Source organism: Cygnus atratus, chromosome 3 (genome assembly GCF_013377495.2).
Source record: "Cygnus atratus isolate AKBS03 ecotype Queensland, Australia chromosome 3, CAtr_DNAZoo_HiC_assembly, whole genome shotgun sequence".
NCBI classification, from domain to species: Eukaryota; Metazoa; Chordata; class Aves; order Anseriformes; family Anatidae; genus Cygnus; species Cygnus atratus.
The window spans coordinates 23,473,623-23,495,174 of NC_066364.1; the positions used below are offsets into that span (position 1 = coordinate 23,473,623).

General features: G+C 36.3%; 1 protein-coding gene across 1 annotated transcript in view; it reads right to left on the minus strand.

Annotated features, from left to right (window-relative positions):
- CSMD1 (CUB and Sushi multiple domains 1) overlaps positions 1 to 21,552 on the minus strand; it is a 1,150,797-nt gene that overhangs the window by 367,498 nt on the left and 761,747 nt on the right. Inside the window, exon 8 of the mRNA XM_035542943.1 lies at positions 4,098 to 4,185. Coding sequence (XP_035398836.1) covers positions 4,098 to 4,185 — 88 coding nt within the window. The remainder of the gene's footprint in view (positions 1 to 4,097; positions 4,186 to 21,552) is intronic.

Below are 21,552 nucleotides of genomic sequence, written 5' to 3' on the forward strand. Positions count from 1 at the left end.
GATATGTTTTATTTATCATATCTTACATGATGTTTCTTTTGCTAGTTTTGAACGCTTTATATGTTCACTTTTCCCTGTAAACAGCAAGATACATTAGGTGAAAGGAAAGTATTATTAGAGGATGAATGGGGTGGAGGAAGGAGGTGAATAGCCTTGCTCTGTCAATTGAGTAAGCATTGCCCATAAGAGTAATCTTTTAAGATTACTTACATTCAGTCATAAGAGGTTGTCAGCATAATATAGTTATGTATGTTTGTTGGGGTTCTTTGACATTAGATGGTCTCAGATATCTTAAAATATACTTTGAACTTTAAGGTTCTTTGGGGCTTTCCCTCTTGAGAATTTCATGCTCATTTCATGTTGAGCTCTCCCATTTTGGGATGTTTACACCCGTTTCATCAAAATAGTTTTAGATCCCTTTCTCTTCCAAACTCAGGCTACAGCCTAGAGGAGAAAAGAAATTTATTCTTTTTCCTATACTCTTCCAGCTTAACAATGCATGTGCAGTCATTGCTTAATGATTGTTCATACGCCACTGATTTGGACCATAACTAGATGAGAGTCTGCTCAGCCCATTCTGTAAAATAAACATAACATAAACACTTAAAATCTGCACAAGATTCATAGAATAAATCACGTTGAAAGAATCATAGAATTATAGAATCATGGAAACATAGAATGGCTTGGGTTGGGGGGGACCTTAAAGACCATCTAGTTCCAACCTCCTGCCATAGGCAGGGATGCCACCCACTAGACCAGGTTGCCCAGGGCCTCATCCCTGGCCTTGAACACCTCCAGAGATGGGGCATCCACAGCTTCTCCAGGCAACCTGTTCCAGTGCCTCACCAACTTCTGAGGGAAGAATTACCTCCTAACCTCTAATCTAATTCTCCCCTCTTTTATGTTAAAACCATTCCCCCTTATCCTGTCATTGTCTGCCTGAGCAAAAAAAATAAATAAATAAAGTTCTTCTCCATCTTTTTTAAAAGCCCCCTTTAGGTACTGAGAGCTGCAATAAGGTCACTGCTAAGCTTTCTTTTCTCCAGGCTGAACAGTCCCAGCTCTCTCAGCCTTTCCTCATACGAAAGGTGCTGCAGCCCTCTGAACAACTTCCTTGCTCTCCTCTGGAGCCGTTCTAACAGATCAACATTATTCTTGTGCAGCAGTCCCCTGACCTGGATGCAGGACTCCAAGTGCGACCTCACAAGGGCAGAGCAGAGGAGGTCAATCCCCTCCCTCAACCTGCTGGCCTCTGCTGATGCAGCCCAGGATGCTGTTGGCCTTCTGGACTGCAAGTGTGCACTGCTGGCTTATGTCAATATTTTTATCCACCAGAACCCCCAAGTCCTTCTCTGCAGGGCTGCTTTCTGTGAGTTCTTCTCCCAGTCTGTCCTCGTGTTTGGGATCACCCCAACACAGGTGCAGCACCTTGCACTTGACTTGTTGAACCTCATTAGGTTCACATGGGCCGACTTCTCAAGCTTGTCCAGATCCCTCTGGATGGCTTCCCTTCCTTCTGTTGTATCAACTGCACCACTCAGCTTGGTGTCATCTGCAATCTTGCTTAGGGTACAGTCAATCCCATTCTCTATGTCGTTGATAAAGATATTAAACAGCACTGATCCCAAGATAGACCCCTGAGGCACACCGCTCGTCACCAGACTCTACCTGGACATCATTGATCACACTGGCTACAGCCTTCAAGTCAATTCTTTATCCACTCAATGGTCCGCCCCTCAAATCCATCTCTCTCCAATTTGGAGATCAGGATGTCATGTGGGACTGTGTCAAAGGCCTTACAGAAGTCCAGGTAGATCGGCTGGTCTTCCCTTGTTGACTGATGAAGTCACTCCATCATAGAAGGCCACCAGATTGGTCAGGCACGATTTGTTCTTGGTGAAGCCGTGCAGGCTGTCTCGGATCACCTCCTTGTCTTGCATGTGCTTTGACATTGCTTCCAGGAGAATCTGTTCCATGTTCTTCCCAGGCACAGAGGTGAGGCTCACCAATCTGGAGTTCCCCTGGTCTCCGTTTTAAAAATGAGAGTGATGTTTCCCTTTTTCCAGTCACCAGGGACTTCACCTGACTGGCCTGCCTTTTCAAATATGATGAATAGAGGCTTGGCAACTACATCAGCCGGTTCCCTCAGGACTCTGGGATGCATGTCGTGAAAGAGGCCTCTGGAGGACATTTAATCTAGAGACATCTACTCCAAGCAAATTTAGTTAGGACAGTGAGCTCAGAACCTTGTTCAGCTAAGCACCGGATGCCTCCCTGGATTCCACAAACCCTCTGGGAAACTTTCTCCAGTGTTTGACCATCCACACACTAAATATATATATATATATATTTTTTTTTTTTTAATTAAATAATCCTGTATCTAATAGGAATTTCCCATGCCCCAGATTGTGTCCATTGCCTCTACTGTTGTCACTGTGCACCTCTGAGAAGAATCCAGCTTTCTCTTCTCTGCACCCTCCTCTTCAGTAGCTGTAGACAGCAACAAGATCTTTGAGATTCTGTTGAGGCTGAGCAAACCCAGCTCTCTCAACCACTTGCTGTATGTCACATACTCACCCTCCTGACCTGCTGAACTCACTCATATCTATAGTTAATGGAATTAGAATTCACTTCCAGTGTGAATTCATTCTATTTTGCATTAAACATTTAAGCTAAGAGGTTAAATCTTTCTAGAGATGCTTGTTTCTCTCCACTAGTAGCAGAGTGATTCTAGATGCTGCCTATTGCTATTTGTTCAGCTAAGTATTTGGTTTGGAGGAATTTAGAAGAAGAGGTATGCTCTGTATCCTTTATGCAATGAGGAGAGTGCTGAGACAGAGGAGGAAAACTGATGCATACTTTTACAGATATTAAAGTAAAATACTCTTCAAAATATCAGCGGATATATACAAGTTTCACTGTAGATACAGGAATACACACAGACAACCGAAAACATCTTGATAAATAACTAGATTTTAGTATCCCATTTTTACCTAGTCTACCGGCTGATGTTTCTCTCCTCAATACATTAAGCATTAATTAAGGCCTAGATAAAACTTGCATTTGTTTTTGTAAAACAACAGACCTTCAGAGAGGAGTGGCATGTTATATTTTTGTAGCTTACATTTTCCCTTGCAGCAGGTGTACATGCCAAGTTGAATCACAATATATAGAACAGATAACAGTAAACATCTGATGGATGTTTCTAGAATCTTTTAGCCTATTTATTGAAAAGCTTATTTCAGTTCATTATTTTTTAAAATACATTTAAGTATTGTCCAGTTGGCAATGAAATCATGACTGATTCTCTTAACATTGGAGTTGTTTATGAGTTCTCAAACTCCTTTGAGGGTAAATTGAGAAAAATCCAGAGAAGGTTAGTCAGAAGTAGAATGATTTTTTAAATGGTTCTTCCCCTGTCCGTTATGCCCTTGCTTTGAAGAACAGGAGCAATAGGTTTGATTAACCTGCTCTGGAGTTGCAGAGACCTTTGCACAATTTCTTCTAATTCCTATAAAGTTTTCCTTTCCATTCCTTCTTAGGTCTGGTTGTCCATTCCCTGCTGAGCAATTTATAAATCTCTGCATGAGCTGAACGTTCCATCTCCTTGCTTTGACCCTCTTCTCTGCAACACATTGAAGTCTTAGCTTTTTTTCCCCAAGAGGGAAAGAAAACCCTTCATCTCCCACAGGAGTCTATTTGACCTCATCTTTTTTTAATGAATAAAAACATAGTCTGAAAACAAACAAAGCAAGGAGACAACATACATCCCTGTCTCAGACAATGAAGTTGCTATGTTTCCCAAGCCTTTTAACAACTTTTATATAGTGGGAAAACAAACAATTCTCTCTGCTCCCTCTTCTATGCTCTCCAGAGAGTTCTGCCTTTTCATACACAGACAAGATTATTAGGTTCTAAAATTCCTTTTTAAAATGCATTAATTTAAAAAAAGAAATGAAAATATAAAACAATCAAGAGCTGCAGTAGACTGGAACTATTTTGACAAAGACTCAATATATTCAGAACTACAGAGAGAATGTATATCTGCAGTTGCATGTTCTGTACCTGTTGTCACAAATACAACTAAATGTGCCTACCTGAAGTCAGAGCCCACCCTTTTCCCATTTTCAGGAATTCCAGGATCAGGGCATGTATCAGATGCAACTGCATCCCCACCTTGGGTCACTGCAAAATAAAGGTAAAAAAAAAAATTTAGTCATGGACCTGAAAAGATGACTCGTCACTTTTCCCATATATTAACTTCTATGGCCAGAATATAACCATATGCATATTAATATTTATTTTTCTTGAAACAATATAAATTTTGACACAAAAAGAAGCCTCATATAATTGAGTTCTTGGATGTACTGTTTATTTTCTTTAGTTATGATAAAAAAATCAAATATGTTTTTTTTTCTGGGGGAAAATAAATGATTGATTTCCTATAGTCAGTCATTATTTTATGTATACTCTAGTATCCATGCCTTCTCTCAGACAGGGAAAACAACATTCACGAAGTCACCTTCTGAAATATTCACAACACAGCATTGTGAGACTACAGTTTGAGAAAATTAAATCTCCCTTAAGCTTCTGCCCATAAGACTTGAAACAGACAAAAGCCAAGATCCCAAGTGTAAAGCATAAATATTTTTATCATATAGTTCATCTAAAAAAAATATACAGAAAACCCCAAAGAGCGATGTATTTGTAACCAGGTGAATATCTGTATATGAAATTGAGCTTTAAAATTATTTTTTTTTGTGCTTTCAGTTAAGAAAGAAAAGAGAAGATGGCCTACACTCTTCCATTCCTTTTGTCCATTCTGGATTGTCAGGCATTTAATTTAATATCAGGTATGTAGTCCTCTCAAAACTCATAACGAATTGAGCATTTTCACTTTTTTCTTTTGAATTTGTAAAAAGGTGTTTAAGGAATATGTGTAGTTAAAAGTAATTTGTCATAAAGAAAAAAAGGGAGCACAACACTGAACACATACACTTTCTGTCTTGCCAATACATATATGTGTGTATGCATAGTTACACATTCCTGTCTTTCTATTTTCTCCACAAAAGGATAGAGCTAGTCGAAATTTGTGGATCTCATTTTCATCTTAAAAGATTTTGGGGAAACCATTAACAACAGGGCAGAATGTTCTTCCTGAATAATAATAGTAATAATAATAATAATAATAATAATAATAATAATAATAATAATAATAATAAAGTTGGTTGTAATATTTTAGCTACACAAAATAAATTACACAAGCCTGAGTAGATTACAGATGACAGCATTATGACTGAAAGGTGAGGAGAGATTAGATGTAAAAAGGGGTTGGTTTTCCTACACAGTGATGTAATCTCAAATTGAAGATAGTGTCAGAAAGAATGGTGACAAGCAGGATATGTACAGTCAAATGGTAAAAGCTGTAAATCTTTATGTCTGTTTCAGCAGCATCAGAGACAATTAATTTATATGAAATCCAATGTTTTACAAGAGACTTAAAGATCTAAAGAAATAAAAAAAAATGCACTGTAGCACTACAAAAATTTAACTAAGGACAAAGCTCTTGTAAATACCAAAATGCTTGATTTGATCATAGCTTCTTCTTATAATAGAGAAACTGCAACAATTACAGTATATTTTAATATTATTTATGTTTCTTTTCTATTTTGGCATATAGAATGTTTTAAAAATATACAAAAAGAAAGGAACCATCTCATTTCTGCATATCTTTTAAGACTACTTATTGTATTGTATATTGTCTGTCCCAGAAATCTTTCTTTTTACAAGGTAATGAAAGATTACGATAATTTCAAAAAATGTGTTTCCAGACAATTTCCATTAGCAATATATTCTAAATAATAATAATAATAATAAAAATCCTGATAAATAAAGTTTGAGTAAAAATCCAGTCCAGCTGGACAAAAAAAAAAAAAAAAAAAAAAAGCAACTACAAGTCACCATCCTGAAAACACTTCAGACCAAGAGCCCAGTCCTGCTAGTTTCACTACCACTTGGATTAATAAAGATTTTTGTGTGTGTGTGAATAAGGGCTTTCACAACAAGTTCCTACTACCTGGTAAACATGCATTTTAATCTGAGAGTTTAATTTTGTAGTTTCTCAGGAAGTGTCAGCATTGAAATGCTGTTATAGTAAGGAAAAAAAAATCTTGCTAAATAAACAGCCTGCTTGTGTTCCTTAAAATAAACTTCCTACTAGCAATTATTCCATTTTTCAGTAAAAAATAAACAAACAAATAAATAAATATTTATGACTTTTGGCACAGAAATGTAGCTTTGTTACTGGGAGTGGAGTTCAATTTTGACTCCTTAATCACCAAAAAATGAAAATAAGTAATTTGACAGAAACAGTTATTCAACATATCAAGTTCACTAAAATTGAAACTTATGATAACCACTGTAGTACCAGGTAGAGAGCATTGCATTTCCTATCATGTTTTAAGTAGAAACACATTGCAGTGAAACTACCTCGTTTTACAAACATATATACAAAATGCGTAAGTATTTTGTTTTGGACACCAGGAAATGTTGACTGAAACCTTACTTATACCACAGAATGAAATGATCTCCCCAGATGGAAGCTCATCTTTGCAAAATTTTCCTCTCAGACAGTACTTTCTGCTGTCAACACATTCTCACATCAGTATCAGGCTGCCATTTGCCCAGAGAAGTACTGCCTCTTGAAATGGAGCAGGTATCATCTGTCTGGAACGCAGCACATCTTCCTGGATGTCTACAGTCCTTGCTAAACATTGCTTGAATTTTACCTTCTACTTTCCCCAATGAACTGTCAAGTGTTTTTTTAACAGATGGTGGTTGTATGACATGCTGTCATAACAAAATAAATCCAATTCCCTGTAAAACAAACCTGTCTGTTTTTATCTTTGATAACCATGTGGGAAAAAAAGGAATAAATTTCACAAATTAATGAAACCATTTATTAACTTTGGATATAAATCAATGATGTTCTGAGACACCAGGGACTTTAGTGCATATATGTATATATATATGTATAATTTTACATGTTAATAGGCTTAAAACCTTTACCTGTCAGTATTTTTTAATTTACTTAAAATATTTTTTAGCATTCAGACTAAAAGCAGATGAAAAGGTGCCTAAGCAAATCCCTGTCAGAGACTTTTTTCTTGTGTCAATCCTGTCTGATTTCTCCTTTATCCACAGCTGTGGAGCATTATCCACTGCTACTGAGATCCATAACGTGGGACAAGAAAGTATCATCTGTGATTTGAGTATCTCTGTTCCAGAATATGTTTAATCCTTGCAGTCTCTTTCTAAAAGCCTCTCTTACACATTTTCTTCAATTCATCCAGTCACTTGCCCAATCTTTCATTTGACCTTTAAAGAAAAATGCTTCTGTGTGCCCTTGAAAGACCTGTTTGTACTCTCTCAAAATGATCCTGTATAAGGTTACATTTATCCAGGGCTTTATAGTGTTTCATACTTTTTGCATCTTTCTTCTGATTTCACAGAAACAGAGAATCACAGAATGGTTGAGGTTGGATGCAACCTCTGGAGGTCATCACATCCAACCCTTCTGCTCAGGCAAGAACACCTAAAGCCACTTGCCCGGGACCACATCCAGGCAGCTTGAAGATCTTCAAGGAGGGAGACTACAACCTCTCTGGGCAACCTGTGCCAGTGCTCAGTCATCTGCAGGGTAAAGTATTTTCTGATGTTGGAACCTCCTGTCTTTAAGTTTGTGCCCATTACCTCTTGTCCAGTCACTGAGAACCACTGAAAGGAGACTGGATTCATCCCCTTTACACTCTTCCTTCAAGTATTTATAGACACTGATAAATCTCTCAAGCCTTCCCTACTCCAGGCTGAAGACTTCCAGCTCTCTCAGTCTTTCCTCATGGGAGAGACGTTTCAGTGCCCTCATTCTCTTTGTGGCTCTTTGTTGGACTCTCTCCAGTACATCCATGTCTCCCTTGCAGTGGAAGCATGGAACCTAGAACTGGACACAGTACTCCACGTGTGGCCTCACCAGTGCTGAACAGAGGAAAAGCATCACCTCCCTTGACTTTTTAGCAAGACTTTGCATAATGCAGCCAAGCATAATATTAGCCTTCTTTATGGCAAAGGCCCATTGCTGTCTCATGTTCAGCCTGGTGTCCAGCAGGACCCCCACATCCATTTCTACAAGGCTGCTCTCCAGCCAGTCAGCCCCTGGCATGCTCTCATGCATAAGGCTGTTCTTCCCCAGCTGCAGGACTTTGTACTTCCTCTTGTTGAACTCTGTGAAGTTCCTGTTTACTTTTTCACATCAAACATAAGTTACATCTCTTTACTTTCAAAGCTCAGTCAGAGACTACCTCAATTTTAACTATCATCTTAATTTTTCATTTTAGAATTTTCAAATTTAAAAACAAGGGAGGTATGAAAGAAAGTGGAAGTAATTTTCCTAGATAAAGATTTAAAAATTTAGAAATGAATATCAATTATGTAGTAACTTTGGCACAGCCATGCACTAATTAGTAGCATTCACCTTAAAACACTAGCAATATTTCTCAGTATTGTGAACATAAACTGAACATTTTTAAGCCTGTATTTAATGACAAAGAAATTTAGGACACCCAGTAGTTTTCAGTCACACACCTACATGTATTTTCTAACTCTTAATACCAGCCTTTTATTCCTTGAAGATCTTCAAAAGCTCTGCTTTTGGGACACCTGCCTCAGGCATCAATGCTTGAGCAGGAGGGTTGGATGTGATGACCTCCAGAGCTATTCTTAATACATTCTCAGTATAGCCTTTTTGTTTACAAAAAAATAAGTTTAGATGTATATAATGCTGGCAAATATCAAAGTAACATATTGCTTTACATAGACAATTCTTCACGCTTTATCCTAATTGCACACAGTTCTTCAAGGCACTATCAGCTAGAGAAAACACTGTATGTTCCATCACACTAGCATCAGAAAAAATATTTGAAGTCACAGGGTAGGGAGAACAGTGAGGAAAGATTCTAGTCGGGTTTATTTATTTATTTATGAAATAGTAGCTACTGTAGAGTATAACAGAACTCCGTTTTTTTTCTTCTTTTAACAGAGAGTTTGAGAATATCAAAGATGCTTCAACCACCAGACATGTCTTTGGTATAGAGACAGAGCATTCTCAGTGGACAAATTTTAACTCTGGAACTTCATATTATACTGCAAAACTAAGAATTTGGAGGCCTTTCTGCAGAAATATTGGAAGAGAAGTGAGTTCATTAATGTAATGGACAGTTTTTCAGACTATATAGAACCTCTATGGTTAAGACTTGGTTTGGTTTATCAAATTTCCATTTGATAAAAAGACCTAATCGTTATTTTACCGTGAACAAATTAACTTGATTTCTTCCATTTTTTCAGCTGGTGTCACGCGGACTAGAGTTTTGACAGTTTTGGAATTCATGTGTATTGTTTTACTTGGTACATAACATAGTAAGACTAGAACTCCTGTAAGATGTTTCTCATGTTCTGATTCTTACACAATAGTACAGAAGAATGACGGGCAGTAACTGTAAACAGAAATTAGACTTTTAAAAGTCTTTAAAATGATGTAAACAATTAGCAGATACATTAAAATCCTTATTTAACTCATCATTTGGGAAGTTTTAAACCTTAATCAGACAGTAATATTAGGCAGAAGGGACGGTGCAACGTACATTTCAGGCAGCAATACAAGCCACACAAGATCTCCCTTGTTATAATATCAGTCCTACTCCAGACCAGCTTCCCTGCTTTAGATGCATTTGGAACCTCAATTTACATTAATGATCTACTCATGTTCACATAAATCATGTGATACATGCTCTGAAGGGCTAGACTTTGAAGCAAGAAAAATATTATGTATAGATGAATTATACTGCATATAAGTAGTTGGCGTTCATGTTTCAAGCTGCAACACCTCAGTTTTAATAGGTTTTGGCAGTCTCTATGGTCATTTACACATTCTCTTAGTGATATCACCATAGAAATGTTCTGGGTTTAAAAAACAAAAGAAAAAAAAATACGTAAACCCAGGCACACATATTCCTTCAATAATATGATTTGAATGCTTTTCAAATTAAACCAAAAAATTACCAGAATCACCTACAAGACAGCCTTGTCAAATACTGCCTGGAGGTTAAAGAAAAGAAAAGACCCCAAAATGCACTGTGGAAAGATATTATAAGAAATGGCAGTTTTTCTAGTGCAGACTGACAAGTTGGTAAACTGAACAAGACTTTACAATGAATGAGTACTTTATCTCTCTATTATGATGCAAATAAAATCTGACATGTAAATAGCAGCCTCTTTCCAGCCAAGAAGTCACACATAAGTGCAATGACACTATATCAGTCAAACAAGATAAGATCTGCACTAATTAATGAGACATCTTTATTATTTGTAAGTTCCATACATTTACATTTTTTAACATTTTAATTTTTGAAAAGTTTAATTCATATCTAAAAAAAATATTAAATAGTTCTAGATATAATTTTGGTCATTAAATAATTATGCTTCAAAAGCAAACCCCCCCAAAATCAATTATTCTTTATGAAATGCACTTGAAGTTACTTGTTATGGATAACAATGAAAAATGTCATTGCTGGAAAAGAAAAATAAACCGATATACTTAATTGTCTTGACATGTCAATATATGGAGAAGAGGTAAAAAAGATTATCATTGTATAAAATAGCTGAATATGCTGGAGACTTCGTTTTTATTTATATAAATATTTTGGAATTAATGGATGAAAAGGAAGATTTTAGGATACAAAAGCTTCAATTAGCAAGTGTATTCATAGAACTAACTGAATGAAAGTTTTCACAATAAGTATTGTTATGCTTGAAAATATTGCTATATGCTTAAAAATATCAGTTACCCCTACCCCGAGGATAATTTCAAACTTTCAATTTTTTTGATTTATGCAGATCAAAATGAAAGAATGAATGTGGGAATAGTTTTAATGGTCAGGCTGTATATACATTAGAAGTTTTTGTTTGTTTGTTTGTTTGTTTGCAAATACATTTATTGGGAGATTTCCAATGTGTTGCGCTTACTGACAACCAGAAAGAAAGAAGAGAAGGAAGAGATAAGCAAGGGAGGACAGGCAATGAAAGTTTTGTAGTTCAGCATTTAAACTACTTTCAGGAAGCTAGTTCAAACTCTTTATCATGAAACACTGAGTATCCTTTGCTAATTGCATACACCAGATTTTCACACTTGTTGAATTCATCAGATCCAAGGAAAAGACAATTGAGTTTGCAAAAAACAGACCAACCATAGGTCCATAGCGTGCTTCCAACTTCCTTCAACTGAAGGTCCACACACAAGCTACTATTGCCAACAAGTACTGTTAACTCAAGTGCAATAAGTGACTCTAAAATGCTGCAATTTCCAGATGATTAAAATTCACTCCCCAATGATTCAATACAGTTCCACCCCATGGAAAGTACAAGTTAGCATTTTGTTTGCTTTTATTAAGGAATTTACACCATAAACTATAGCAAGAATACCTTAAGACTGCAAAATCTATCACTTACTAAGACTTGCTAAACTGAAGCTCTCCATACTTAAGAACGTACACTCATTTTTGTCTTTTAATTTACAATTTATAGAAGTTACCATTTTCAAAATACTGCCCCTTCATTAATCCTGCTGGTTAAATAATGATCTAAATCATGTATTTATGTTGCTCAAAGTCATGAAGGGAAGACAAAAACATTTCCTACATCACCACATAACAACCGTATTGTGCTATATTTGTAGCTTGCTTACAGTAAAACTGTTCAGGGCTCACCTATAGTCATCAAGCCTTGCAAGTTCTTATAACATAAAAGATTTTTCATACAAAGATACTAGAAACTCTCTAGTAACTAGTTTTCACACTGGACTTCTGAAGTCCAGTATTATTTCATGACTTGCTGCAGGTGATGATGTTTTTGCACCTTTTCCAAAACCCAGAATTTGGCTGAAAAGTACTTCTTTCCAATCACAAGAAAATATTTTAATGTATTATCATTATATAATACTCAAACAAAGGGAAATGGAAAATCCTGACTTCAGTGAAGTCAATAGATAGAGAGTAACTATGAGACTAGTCATGATGAGAAGGCAGGATTTAATCTGATCAGCAAAATATACATTTTTTTTCTTTTAAAAATAAATACATTACCATTTATTTTGCATGCCATGTGACATGAAGGAGAAACAACAATGTGACATGCAAATGAAACTGCCATTATATATTTGTCCTTTGCAGACCACACACTGAGCTATGAGTAAGGCTTAAACACATAGCTCAAATAAACAGAGTTGCTTTTTCCAGTGCCAGTTCATTCAGAAATGTAAGAAATTCGGTAATTTACTTTGAAACAACAATGCTGATGAAGAGTCAGTAGTAAAGAGCAATTTTATGGGATATCCAGAAGCATTCTTTACAAAAGAAATAAACCCAACCTGTTGTTTTGTCTCAGTGGCATAGAAGTTGGGAAAATTCCATTTTTCACCAGTGTCAGGTTATAAAGTTATCCTACAAAGCTATTTACTTGTAAATATACTGCCACTTTATAACATAGTTTATTGATTCACAAGGCAGTCTATCTCTTTTCTTTTAAAATAGCTATCTAGCATGTTACTGAATACTGCCATTTCTGCAGTAATCCTGAAGCGACTATAAATTTTAATTTTAGATATCAGTAAGGTTTAAAATGACTGTGTTTAAATAATTTCTCATTTCCTTCATTAGTATTTAATATATCTATATATTTAATGTATCTTACATATACATATAGATGTATAGCATTGATTTTTCAATCAATTTGCTACCTACTTTTTTAGTGTGGTAACTGTTATTAAAGTTTTGGTTGGCTTTTCAGAGTAAAATGTCTAGCACCGTGTAACAAGTTGTAACAAAACAGTTAGTTATGGGCATACTGCACTGATAATTTAACTTTTCTATATAACCTTTAGGATTTTGCATTGAACTGATATATATTGGTCCAGCATCCAAGGTTTGCTGAATTTAACAAATATAATTTGACTTTGAGAAAGAGCTTAAAATTGTAAAATATCTGCGAACTACTGGATAGTCTACTGGGGCAGAGCTGTTTTAGAATTTAAGATAACTTGATGCATAGCAGTTCAGTTCCTTGGCCTTCCTCTGAGTTTTCTGTGACCTTGAGCAAGCCATTTAGGACCCCATCTAATGTGAAACCTAGGTAGAACATTGAAGCTTGTGACCAAAACTAGTCCTGAATTTAAGCTGTTCTCTAAAGCTGGAGGCCCTTAAATTATGAGTGGTTTTCACTTTCTACCTTTAAGTTTCACCTGCTTAATAGCTGTAGTTTTGTACTAGCCCAGAAGTGACATCTCTTAGTCCTTTTGACAGGACTAAGCACTGTACTGTCTCTTTCACTCTAGATGAGCTCAGAACACATCTATGGTGTCACCAAGAAGACTGAATTTCTCACAAGATAAGAAACAGACCAGCTGATAATGATTTTCTTTAAAGGTGCAGCTGAGTAGTTAGAGGAGTGTCCTAAATTAATTTAACACCTTTGGTTTTTTGTAAAATGCCCAGGTCATAAACCTACTAATACAGTGGTGTGATTAGTTCTCTCCCCTTATCTCTTGTTGAATTTAAAACCTATGGAGAGGGAGGAAAAAAAAAAAAAAAAAAAGCCATTTGGGTTAGAGGAAAAAAAAAAAGTCCATAAGAATGAGGATGGTGGTGTAGTATGACAAAGATACTCAGGCAATGAAAAAGACATGAATTCCAAACACTATGGTGAGCACTTGTTTTCAGATATAATCTTAAGAATTCATACATAGAAGCTCTTCTTTTCACGTCTCTCTGAGGGCAAAAATGTTCTGATGCACAGATAAAAAAATCAGAGAAGATCTGATTTTCTGGTATATAACAGGTTTAATAGGTATGATCACTATGAAATGCATATGTGTGGACAAAGATGCTTACTGTGACAGCATAAGAGAATTCCAGTCTCTATCTTAAAATGCATAATCATTAAAATTTCAGTCTTTCCACTGATTATGTTTATGGAAGAAACTGAATGAAGACAGTATAAGATCTGTCATTTTCCTGACTCAGAAAAAAAATAATAATCATATTAAAATCATAAAGGGGGTCAGGAACAGGCTGAATCTATTAATAGGATGTATAACCTGGTTCAAGTTGAAAAGGAAGAGATGGTAGCTTTCCAAAGTCATGACATTTAACAGAACCAAGCCATTAATTTTGATGGTGTGATTTCTGTGCTTACTTCAACTAAATAGTTTTTTTTTTAATACAATACACATTTTATTCAGTTATAAAGTAAATAATTATGTGAATATACCAAAATTAAGTTTTTTTTTTTTTTTTTTTTTTAATGTATATTAACACTGTCTGGTAGTGCTTGTGATTGAAGTTCACTGCAGAGATACCTCTATTTAACTGGCAAGAATAAATATCACAGAATCATAGAAACACAGAATAGATTGGGTTCGAAGGGACCTTAAAGACCATCTAGTTCCAACCTCTGCCCTAGGCAGGGATGTCACCCACTAGACCAAGTTGCCCAGGGCCTTGTCCAACCTGGCCTTGAACTCCTCCAGGGATGGGGCATCCACAGCTTCTCCGGGCAACATGTTCCAGTGCCTCACCACCCTCTGAGGGAAGAATTTCCTCCTAACCTCTAATCTAAATCTCCCCTCTTTTAGTTTAAAGTCATTCTGCCTTGTCCCATAACTGTCTGCCTGAGGAAAAAGTTGCTCTCCATCTTTTTTATAAGCCCACTTGACGTATTGAAAAGCTGCAATGAGGTCACTCCTGAGCCTTCTCTTCTCCAGGTTCAACAGCCCCAGCTCTCTCAGCCTTTCTTCATCACAGGAGATAAATATAATTTGATAAATATCAAATATCTAGCTCCAATAAGGGATGCACAACACTCTCAAGAAATAAATTAAGTATATCCCAACTAAACTTTGCATTACTGAAGTTAAAGTTCTGCAAGTTAAACCTGCAAGCAATCTGTCTCTGGATACACCAGAAGCTAGATAAGAATTACGGTTCCCAAGAACTCCAAGTTTTATATTTAACATGCAGCCACAGTAGATGACTTCTCCAATGGTCATTTTGATAATTTAGATCCCCAAGCAACTATGTGTTTAAAGTAACATTTAAATGGATAAATCCAAAAGTGGATCATGACCATTCACTTCTGTGAGCATCTGAAATTCAAGTAACACTTTTTTTACACTATCCTGTGCAAAATACATCTGTTCAGAATAGAAACTATTCCTTATGCTTATCTGCCCACATCTATTAAAATAAAACAATGATCTTTGCTTCCTTTTGGGTACCCTGTTCCAAGAGGGACTTCAGCATTGTGAATCCTTAGCACAACAAAGCGCTTTCTTACAACATAGTATGAAATGCCTTACCTCAGGGATAGGATTCATGGCATATATATTTTTATAGTAGTTACATTCCCATATGCACTTTTCAAGCTCCTACTCAGGGAAAATGATTATAACATTGTGTGCAAGCATCAGAAAATATATGGAAATTTGTAATAAGAAGGAGCATACCAGAAATCTCAGCACCATTTTTTCTCATAAACATATGTTTTAAGCACTTTTTTTCAAAAGTTGGTTGAAAAAAATGTATGTAATTGTTTCCATTCCTCACTTGAAAGTATCCAGTAGCTATTAAAATTACCTAAATTGACATTTAAATACCATGAATCTGCAGTGTGGATGTTTTATGACACTAATTCAAAAGACAGAATTTTGCCTTTCAAGTGGAAGTGCAAGAACTAGAATAGCAGCAGTACATAATTTGTACTGATGTTTTCCACAGAGTAGCTCAGAATATACTTGAAGTAAGACTATAATGCCTTGTGGCCTAAATTGTCTACAAATGCTGTAATTAGGGACAGTCTTCCAAAAGAGAAAAACACCGTATCATGGATAAGTGAACGATCTCAGAGCAGAACATTTCTCCAAATAAAATACATATTCCATTTTTTTATCTAATTCTGTAAAGTCTCAGTTTCAAGTTATAGAGTAATGAAGTAAAAAGCATCAAAATAAGTGTTTTTCTTTTGCACAGAATGATGTGCAGCTGTATACAATATCTCATACTCTGGTTATCTTTAAAACATACAGCACAAACATTTAAAACACTATTTCAGCTTGGCTCTTTTCCCCCCTTCATTGAGATTAGCAGGCTGGATGTCGGCTGCAACATATTCTGCTTTGACTGTTCCCTCCAAATCTTCTTATTATGACAATAACAAACAATAAATAATAATAATAATAATAAAAAAACTAAGTCATTTATCACAATTTTCCATGGCATCTATGTGTCAGATACACTCTTCTATACTGAATATGTAACCTCAATCATTCTGGTTCGTCTGTTTATTCAGGTGAAATGCCAAACTGATAATTCCTAATTCTTTTTCCTCCTTCTTACACAGAGCTGGTGACTTATTCATGTCAACCTGTTAATTCCTGAGGGAAAGAGGCAAAGAGGTTATATTGGTTTCTCAAATACATTCTGGTCCTCAAAGTGTTACTGAACTGAGACAAGCTTTGAATAAGCAATGGTTTCAGTCCCAGTACAAAGGAGAAGAAGAACAAAAACTTCCTTTGGGGGGTTTCACCCATTAATCACCCTTTAAAAATCACCATGCATTTCTAACAGCTGCTTACATCATTGAAATAGTCAATCATTACATAAAACTGAGATTTTATTGATTAGAATATTTCCCAACTGAAGTCAAAGATATGGCTGTTTGCATCCATTAGCGAAGGTATACTGTTAAGGTAATCTGCTGTTTCATGGCTCAATTCATATATTCTGTCATGTAATATGAGGGTATTAGTAATTCAACCAGGAATTCACTTTACTTTTGATAAATTTTAAATAGTCCTTCTTGAAAATCTGTATTAGTCAGGTTGTCTACAGTCTTCCATCCTGATGGAAGAACGTCCCTTGTATCATTAAACCAGTCCAGGATACATTTTATCAGTGTCCCATTTCTAGCTAATATCAGAGCAGTTCAGCTCTATGTCTGTGTAAAATGGAGCTCATGGTAATTAATTGACAGAAATGATCAAATACTGTGCATGAGCCTTTTGAAGCTAGCTCAGCATGAAAATGTACTCAAAAGTCATTATACTTTTCCCTAGATAACTTGAAACAGATATTCTGCAATCTTGTTGCCACTCCCAGAGTTTCTTAAAAATGAGAATTTCATTTTGAGATCAGTTTAGAGATGAATGCTTGCTCCTCTTTCTGAGGCTGACAAGTCCCATTTCACCCATGACAGCCTCCAGCTGTTAAATAGAAACATGAATCGAATGTGGACTACTGATGTGAAAAGCCAATTCCATTGCTTTGACAAAGAAACAAGTGAGATCTAGTTAGGTTGTGATTGTAACAATCATATTATATTACTGTGTTAGGATTTTTAGGACAGTGGCCCCCACACTGATAAGCAAAAATACATGAAATGGAGCTATGCTATCTGACACTGATGTAAATAAAAATGTCAGCCAGGCAAAATAACAACTGCACTAATTAAACTAAGCCATACGAAGCAACATACTACAATATTTCAGATCTCTGTGACAATGCATTTCAATTCTTCTGAACAAAAATGCAGTTACTTATCAGAGAGATCCAAGAAGCATTGTGAATAGAGGCAGATTTTATGCCCCGCGTGTCTTTATTCACTTTGTACAAAAGATGAATTTTATTCTACTGGAAATATTCACTATCAGAATTGTCCTTGGAATATGAAGAACCACTATAACTGGGTTTTATCTACAATGTCCCATAGCTGGAAATGAGGAAGGAAGGACAGATGGGCAGAGACCAGCAGTTCCAGCAGTATGGCTGGCTTGGCCACATCAGTAGCAGAAGTAGTAGCAGTAGCCACCAGTAGCAGAGTGGCCGATGCTTCTGAAAGGACTCAGACAGCCTAATGGAAAGAAGATGGGCTTAGCAGATCACCCCATGATTGTTCTGTATGGTCTTTATGGACCCCCGCCAATTGGTGAAAGCAGAAAACAATTCACAAAGTTTATTTAAGTAGAAGACCAGATAACCACAACTCTTCATAAATTGCCTTCCTCTTTTCCCAATAGTAGGTTTTTGATCTTTGTTGTTGCTATTTTTATTTTTTCTTCTTGTAGAAAAGTGAAGGCTTGCCATTCATGACATATCCCATGCACTTTAATGCCTTGAAAACCTGGAGTGGTGGGTAACTAGCAGAAGAGCAGCTGCAAATATGGAGCAGCAGCAGTTCACATTACCTTGTCTATGTTCAGATTACAACCGGATGTCTCCAAGAATCACTGGGAAGGAAGCACCCTCTGTCTCTTTCCTGCCTTAGGATGGCTAGATCCTGTATTTCACCTCAAAATGCATGGACTGCCCTACTCCCAGATCCTTTTCCATTTTCTCCCAGATCAGTTTTCTGTTCATCATGAAATGCAGAGTTTGTTTGCCATTTTAAGGATATACCAGCCAAGGGGGAAACTCTCCTGTTAAAAATGTTAGTTTTTATCATGTAAAATCATTACGTGTATGGTAGTCATGGTAAAACTCACAGTTGTCTGTTCCGAGTGTGTGAGTTAAGAATTGCATTAGGTGTCCATGGCAAGGCGCTGGTAGCAGGGGTCTGCAGGGCGCCTCTGTGAGGAGAGGCCGGGGCTGCCCCATGTTGGACACAGCTGGTTCCAGCCGGCCCAGCAGACAAAATGACGGTGCCTCTGGGAAATGGGTTAGAGAAAGAGCAAAAATGCTGCGTAGCAGTGTGTGAGAGAGGAAAAAACAAACAAACAAACAAACAAAAAAACAGGATGAGGAACAATTCTGTGGACACCGGAGTCAGAGAAGGGGGAGGAGTTGCTTCAGGAACTGGAGCAGAGCTTCCCCTGCAGCCCATGGAGGGGACCACAGTGGAGCAGGCTTATCCTGAAGGACTGCACCTGTATGAAGAATCCGTGGTGGAGTGGATGAACAGTAGGAGAGGGAAGCAGCAGCAGAGAGAAGAAGCCATGTACTGACCATACCTCCCCCATATGCCCTCACTGTGCTGCTGAAGCAAGGCAGGTAGAGAAAGGTGGGAGTGAATTTATTTTAATTGGCAATAAGTTGAACTAATTTTACCAAAGAATGCTTTGCCCTTGATGGTAATTGGTAAGTGTCTTACCTGTCTTTTATCTAAACCAACTAGTTTTCTCATATTTTCTCCCCCAGTCCCACTGAGGAAGAGAAGTGAGTGAGCAGCTGCATGGGAATTTGGTCCTTAGCTGGTTAACCCACCACAACAACTAAAATTCTTACACAACACTGATGTCTTGATTCCTCATTAAAAAAGAATTTGCATTGCAGTACTTTAAGTTTCAATGCTGTGTTCTGCACTTAAGGTAAAACATTAAAGTGAAATTATACAAGTAGGATTTTTATGGGTTACTTTGTAGGTATTTGGGGCTAGGAACTCCAGTTGATTTTAATTGTGGTTTGAGAAGTAATTAGAAAAATTGAAATAGAATTTATTCTTGAATAAAGTCCTGAAAAGTCCAAAAAATAAATTCCTTTCCTCTCTCAATTGATCATGCTGAACTTTTTCCTCCCTGCCTATAAGGGAGGGGCTTAGTCTTTTGAAAATACACACATTTTCCACAACTATAGTCTTTCTTTTCAGAGTTACTACTGACGTAAGTCACACTATGAAAAATTACATGATGAATGAATGTGTAACCAATTATATTTCTGCATGCCTACCTATAAAATTTGTCATTTTATTCAGTCCTAATCTCAATTCTAGTCCACTTTCTTTGTATGGTCTCTCCAAGCTTCACAGAGAAATTCTGTATGCAGTAATGATATAAAATTTATGAACCACTGTCTCCTGCATCAGTAGAAGAGTCCAGGACTTGCATTTGTGAATCTCAGAGCCCTTTTTCGTCCTTTTGCTTCCACTGCTACGATACACTCAGATAAGAGATATTCCAGAACTTTTTCTTTCACTTTGCTTAGTATCTGAGCAAATTATAAAACTTGTCACAAATTCTAGGAATCAAAGTCTAGTTGAGCACTTACATTATGTAAGCTAAAACCAATAAAAGCTATCAAAACCTCATTGCAGTGCTATCTGCTAGTTCTGCTGTTTCTGGGTTTATCTAGCTGAACTGAGATGACTGCTTTCTGCATGAGGAAAAAGAGAAAGAGAAGAATAGCTCTAGAATATAGTTCTACTCACAATTTCTTTTTCTGAGTTAAATGTTGCAATATAGAATACACAACAGCACATTACCTGGCTATATAACTTTATTGACAAACTCTGTTACAACCAGTTCTGATGACAGAGATTGCTAGTTTGGCAGCAGCAACGGGGTTTGTGGTCTGTAATTTTGCTTATGTTCTATTCATGATGTGGAAACATCAAAATCTTTTTGATGCAGTAGTTTTATTTCATAGGAGAAGTTTTGAACAACTACATTTTCTAAGGTCACAAACATTAATTTTTTAGACCATAATTTTCTTTAAATTATTCTTCTGATATTTTTGTCCTGAGACAACTCAATAGTCTATGCCAAAACAAACAAACAAAAGCAGTTTTTAATGTGTCAGTTAGGTTCATACTTTTAGGTGAAATATTATTCCAACAATATACACTTACTTAGACAAAAAAAAAAAAAGTCAAATCAGAAACTATTCTAGGTGAGTGGTAAATGCTATTTCACAACAAAACAAAACAACAACAAAAAATGCATTTAGAAGTTAAGTGCAAAATTGTGAAACAGATATCTGAAATAATGAAGTGCATTGAGAACTTTGTTGCAGTAACCTTATTGAGGAGGAGGCATCTATCAAGATCAAATTGCTACCTGCAGTGGTTGAGAAACTCTTGCTGCTAGTTAGTAATCATTTTTATTATAATATCTTGTCCTGTCAGCAGGGAAAACATCAATATACTGTTCATTATCATACAAATGCATATTTATATTGATAATTGACATGAAAAATCACTCTTTTCAAAATCTAGACATCTGAAATTGAATCTTAAAGTTTGGTTTTGAAGTTTTAAGTGATGTGAGTATTTCAGAGATTTATGAATGCAAAAACAGAGCTACGTATTCATATTTTAATATCTTGCCCATTAGGCCTTTTGGAATCTTAAAAAAAAAAAAAAAAAAAAAAAGGAATAAGTTGTTAAAAAGGAATAATATTTTCTAAAATAAAGGATTGTCAGTTAGCTTATCCAGAGCCACAGAAGAGGAACGAAATGGTGGTTGATTGACATCTACACCAAACCCTGATATAATACCATTTGCTTTTGAAGATACTGGGAACAGCTTTTAAGCTACCACGTGAGAACTCCTACATCTGCACAAACTCAGACTCTTCAACACATTAGTACTTAAATATGGAAGGAGGAAATGGGTTTAGAAAGAACAAGCAATATCTATGTGATTGTTATGTTTTAGAAAGCTGTTTAAATCTGTTTTCTGAT